The sequence below is a fragment of the Urtica dioica genome, chromosome 2 (assembly GCF_054948205.1).
Source record: "Urtica dioica subsp. dioica isolate 48M chromosome 2, U.dioica_male_clone48M_v1_H2, whole genome shotgun sequence".
In the NCBI taxonomy this organism is placed as follows: Eukaryota; Viridiplantae; Streptophyta; class Magnoliopsida; order Rosales; family Urticaceae; genus Urtica; species Urtica dioica.
In genome coordinates, this window is record NC_142757.1 from 53,376,738 (window position 1) to 53,382,530 (window position 5,793).

General features: G+C 35.1%; 1 protein-coding gene across 1 annotated transcript; it reads right to left on the reverse strand.

Moving 5' to 3' along the window:
• Nucleotides 1-647: 647 nt before the first annotated feature.
• LOC149405643 (uncharacterized) lies at nucleotides 648-2,759 on the reverse strand. The gene is made up of 6 exons (XM_089605089.1): nucleotides 2,367-2,759; nucleotides 1,945-2,059; nucleotides 1,730-1,811; nucleotides 1,585-1,636; nucleotides 1,426-1,480; nucleotides 648-1,325 (listed from the first exon to the last, which is right to left on the reverse strand). The coding sequence occupies exons 1-6, from the start codon at nucleotides 2,742-2,744 to the stop codon at nucleotides 1,150-1,152; spliced, it is 858 nt and encodes a 285-aa protein (XP_089461215.1). The 5' UTR covers nucleotides 2,745-2,759; the 3' UTR covers nucleotides 648-1,149.
• Between the last annotated feature and the right edge of the window lie 3,034 nt (nucleotides 2,760-5,793).

Genomic DNA, 5,793 nt, shown 5'->3' on the forward strand with positions numbered 1-5,793 from the left:
GGCACTTATTGCGATTTTTACGAAAAATGAAAAACGACCGTTGGAACTTTAGTCATAAATACGACACCGTTTGCCCGCATACAGCGACACACAAAGCATAATTGCCACGTGTGATAGAAATTTCTCGATGATTCTTCTTTCACTGTGATTAGCCATACAAATATTATAAATAAAATGAAAAGATAATACTCTCCTAATTTTCCTGACATTTGATCGATCGTATAATCACACACACAGAGACTCTCTCTTTTTGGTAATCGATCTCTTCGAATCTTCTCTCATATTCTTTGTCCTTATTTAGTTCGCGATCCTTGATTCTCTAATAGTTCTAGTTATAGTTTCACGAAGAAAGATAATAAACAACGTTTTTTCAGGAATTCGCCAAGAATTAGCGCAACGTAAAACAAGTTCAGTTTTTTTTTTTTTTTTTTTTTTTTTTTTTTTTTTATTTTATTTTGGAATTGTCTCTGGTACGAATGCCAGCGAAAAACAGATAGCTTTTTATGATTTTTTGTATCGGTTATTGATTAGGGTTTAAGGAGGGTTTTAGTGTCATCATTATCGTTGAGTTGTGTTCTTGTAATCTATGTTAATGATATCTTTGTTTTCTTAATCGTTAATAAGAATCGATTATCGGTTGTTTGACAGGTTCTGAACCCAAATCAGGCAAAATCAAATGACGATTGTGAAAGGAACGACTGTGTTACTTCCCGCGAAACACAAGATCAATAGACTCTGCTCTTTCAAAGGTATTTTTCGCCCACCATGTGTTCGACGTAATTACTGAACGAGGAAACTTTCAATCAGATAATAAATTAATAGTATTGCTATGTTTGCGATATAGGCAATAATGCGGCGACTGTGACAACAAAGAAACAAGTGAAAGATGTTCTCAGTGAAGAAGGAACGGCTCAAGCCGAACAGAAAGCCGATCCAATCGTTACCTTTAGCCGACCACCACCAATGCCTCCGGTTCTGGGGCCGCTCATCGCTCTATCGTTGCTCGAGAATTGGCTGGACCGTGACCGCGATGGTGATTGCTGATTAAGGTGATTGACTAACTATGTTTGTTTTTCCCAGTGTACGTATACATAGTTACCGCAGAAAAAAAGAAAGAAAGAAAAAGAATTAGATTGAGAAGTGATGTGACTACTTGAGGAGCTTTAGAATGCTGAGAATTATGTTGAGTCCGAATCTGCTTGCTTGATTCACAATGTTCCAAACTTGGAAGTAGCTTTTGAGAATTGGGCTGATGAAGATTGCGAGGACGATGCTGTAAATCCGTCGTAACGTGTTTAGGATTATCTGGTGACTGTTTAGAAACCCTGAAAAAAAATTCGGAATTGTGAAATTTTGTTTTTGTGGTATAAATAAAACAAAGAAAGTTTGTTATTTTATTAGAATATTATTGGAAAATTATCTTACATTTCGTTGCGGCTGGATAGTTATCGAATATCTTGGTCACTATTTTCAACAATTGCTGATAAATTTTTGATACCGAACAAAAAAAAGGGTAAAACAAACAATCAACAAGTGAATTGATTTGATTTCTACAGATGAAAGTTATTTTGTTAGTATTAGTACCAGCACTATAGCTCCAGGTTTGACTGGTGACTCTATCACTATCTGAGCTTTCCTGCAGAGATATAAACAAAATCCGAGCAATTAATATAGTGAAATGAATTACTTTTGCTAAAAGGAAACATTAAAAAAAAAAAAAACGAAGTACTTGATCATGGTTTTTCCATTTTCATTTCTGCATTCAAAGAAGCTACAGCCTCTGGTGAAAGGAATCTCTGCATTTTTCCATTCTGCAAAAGGCCATAGCTTTTTTTTTTTTTTTTATTTTTTATTTTTTACTTCTGATGGTTTACTTGGGTTACAAGTGATTGGTTATGTAAAGAAACAAAGTTGAATCGTGTGTAAACTGTAAAGGAAAGTTACCCAGGTGCCACTTTGCAGCTGCAATCAGCTCATCTCCTTCACAAACTCCGTCAACCTTGAACTTGACATTTTCACCCATGCCTTCGATGAGGTCTTTGAAAAACCGTAAAACCTCCTGTAAAAGATGTTTATCTTTAGGTTTCCTCGTGGTAACTGAAGATTAAAAAATCAGAGAATTTCCTGTGGGTACCGAAACGCGGAAAGCATTTAATTTCGTTCGTCGCAGCAAAAGCGTCGAAATGTCGGTAAAAAACAGCAATGTGAAAGATAGATGTTATTAAATTTTGTTCGGGTACATTTAAATGAAAGGTAGATGTTATTAAATTTTACTGGTATTTCCACAAGTGTTCAATACTTCCGTAAAGTAGAATGATCAGTAAATCATCAACAAATCAAGAAAAGAAAGGAAAAAAAAGGCAAACCTTTCTGTCTCGAAATGGAACGGGGAACGAACGTTCGTCCACGTGACAGTCTGCAGAAATGTAACTCCCAAGTTTTGTCAAATTTCCGTCGTTGATGCACTTATAGAATTCCATCACTGTGTCAGAAGGCGAAGTAGGACTCAATTCATCGTAGGAATGGCCTCCGAAAACCATAGCGGGACATGGTTTGCGTTCTTTGCTTCCATCGATTTTTTTCTTCCTCAGTATTCCGTTCCAACATGGGGTTAGACCCGATCCGCGGTTCCCAAAATGACACGTCGTTTTAGCCGCCGATAATCTGAGTGCAAGTTTAGGAGTTTCTTTTCGGTACAACCTCTCCAACGAAGCTCTGTTGGCGAAATTCGCGGCGCATGTCATTTTTTTCTTTCGCCTGATTTTAAGATGAAGAGAAGGTGATAAATGAGCGTTTGGTGGTATATAAAAGTAATAAAAAAGGGGTTAGGCTTGTTTAGTGATAGAATAGAGCAAAGAATAAAGGAAACATTTTTCTTTTGGCTGAGCCATTAAGAAGACTCTTGCTTCAATAGCTCAGCCAATGCAATAACCATTCCTCTTAAATTTCACTTATTTAGCTCCAAAACTAGTTGCCTTCGCCAATAACATAAACAAAATAATTTAAAGGTTGATGATTAGACTTATAATTTATAAAAATCGCCATGTGATATGATTTGTCTCTCAGAGGTAGTTTTGTTTCACCAATTTTTTAGGTTAAAAAAAAAAAACTATTTTTACTTCAGGAACTTTGAGAAGTCTTTGTTGCATGTCATTGTGAGTATTGTGTACTTATAGATTTTTTAATAGTCCATGACCAAGGGTACCGTTAAAGAAAAAAATAATGATAATTGATTGTTATCCTAGACCAATGAAAGGTCTTAATGAGTCATTATCCTAGAAATCAATTTTTTCATGGTAACTTGTGTACATGATTTTTGTGTATAAAGTTTCAGAAACTATCCTATTGACAAAGCAAGTTATCAACTTACGTTTTTGTTATATATATTTTTTTTATTGTATGCAATTTTTTGTTTTTTTTTTGTTTTTTTGTTTTTAGGAGGAGCCTTGGCCCACCTAAGCTACATATACCTCCGCCTAGTGCTATCAAAAAGGCCGTGCCAGGCTGAACCGGTCATTTTTCTTCAAGCCCCACATAAAGTCCGACTTCAACCCCGACCCAAAATATTTTATTGGAGAGTCGAGCCGGACCGGACCTAATTAGGAATAGGACCTTAGGCCCAACCCAGGACCAAGCACTCGACCCTCGAGGTCGAGGGTCGGGTCTGGGCTCGGGCTTGAACAAGGCCTAACTTGTGTCTAAAAAATCCCAAATTATAACCATAAAAAAATAATATGTAAATATTTTTTAAAATAAAAAAATACAATTTTAATCAAAACAACAAAAATGTGAGTAAAAAATATTTATATCATTAATATAAAATTAAATTTATGTGTCAAAACTACTTTTTGTACATAACAACATAATTTTGAAAAATAAAATAAAATATTTATTTTATTTAACAAGGATTGGGCCCGAACCGGACCTAATTAGAGCCCGGATCGAGCCCGGATTGAGCTTTTATGAGGGCCTAGGTCGGGCCGGGCTTGAGGGCTTATACCCTAGGTCCAATCCAAGCCCTTCATGAAGCCCGGTTCGGCTCGACCCAAAATCTTTAAAAAAGAAAGCTGGACAGGTTAGCCCACGGGAGGGTCCGCCCAATTGACAGCTTTACCTCCGCCTCTCTCTCTCTCTCTCTCTCTATAAATACAAAATATAGAAGAAAGAAAAATAATGGAGAAGAAAAAAAACAAAGTCTGGAAGAATTGTGATTCAATTCATTTTCATAAAAGTTAATGAAATAGCAAAATGCGTTACATATATATAGGAAATAAAACATGTACGTTATCCACTAGTTAACCCACGATATCCCTAACCACTAACAGATACCACACTAACACGTACAACAACTAACTCCTATTTTTACGTTTGACTAACTCCACTATACGCATTCACTAAGCAAATCATAACGTCTACAATTTTTTTTAAAACAAAATATCATGCTAATCTAGATTAAAGCTAACAATATATATATATATATATATATATATATATATATATATATATATATATTTTGTTGAAGAAACAACACTTTCATTACAAACCCGAGTATGCCAAAATGGCTCCCCGGACAAGGCCGAGACCTCTTCAATCGAGCAAAAAATAACACAAAGCTCAAGTACAAACACAATGGGCCGCTGTATTAAAAAAATCTAGGAATCCACTCAAAAGTACGGAAAGAAGTATTTCGTAACAAATCAAAGACGTAGACAACGAACCAGCGGGCACTGAAAAAATACAAATGAATCAAAACCATGAAATAGTTTTTTTTTTCCAAATCAGAAGAAACGATAAAAAATATATGAGATTTTTGTTACCTCAAGAGCAGATAAAAGAATGACGACCTTCATTCCTCTTCTCCTAATTCACGAAAACTATGACAGTTCTCATCTTTCTCTTTGAGAGCAAAACCTCAATTTTAGCGAAATCTGTTTTCTCAAGAAATTTTATGCAACTTGATTTTCTACTGATGTGAACTCGTCGGAGTAATTCGTCGGAGTTCAAATTTGAGTGGACCGTCTATCGGAAAGTTCGAATATAGACAAAGCTTTCGTGCTCGAAACTTTCGAATTATGATGGATCAAATGATGTCACGATGGGTTGCGGAATTTTCGTCGATAAATAGGAAGACCGCCACAAGAACTCGTGCACAAATTCTTGATAAGTTCTAAAATTAAGAGAATCTTCTCTAAAATACACAAACACACTTTTATATTTCTTTTCCAAAATGCCCATATACTTGAGCTTACATGCCTATAATTAGTAAAATGCCAACCTGAAAATAAAACCACCAATTAATAAAAATTAAAAACTATAAATTATAAAACAAGTAAAAAAAAAACGTTCAAATTTATTGATGAGTTCATTGGCATTTCTTCACATTAGATGCTTGATATCCTCGTCATCTACTATCACACACCACCTACAATATTCAATTTTTTTTTCCGATTTTGATCCTCGATTTTCTTCCTTCGTATAGACGGTGATGTCTATGACTCATCTTCAGTTTGCGGCACCTAACACGTGGCTAGCATGTAGATGGCCACACGAGCGGTGAGACCAAATTTCTTAAAAGCAATTATATTATATTTGATTATTATGACTTATATAGCATAGATATATCATTAGTTATTACTAAAGATGCAAATTCAATCAAACAAATACTTTTGATTTTTTTTTAACCTAAACTAACCGGTTAAAATTAATCGAGCGGTTAATTTTAACTGCGATTTCGGTTAAAATTAACTGTTCGGTTAATTTTAACCGGTTAATTTTCGGTTAACCTAGGTTAGC

Coding starts and splice junctions, on each gene's coding strand:
- LOC149405643 (XM_089605089.1), bottom strand. CDS start 2,744: ATGACATGCGCCGCGAATTTCGCCAACAGAGCTTCGTTGGAGAGGTTG. Junction 1,637..1,729: donor AATGGAAAAACCATGATCAA/GTACTTCGTTTT, acceptor ATATCTCTGCAG/GAAAGCTCAGATAGTGATAG. Junction 1,326..1,425: donor CTATCCAGCCGCAACGAAAT/GTAAGATAATTT, acceptor ATTTTTTTTCAG/GGTTTCTAAACAGTCACCAG.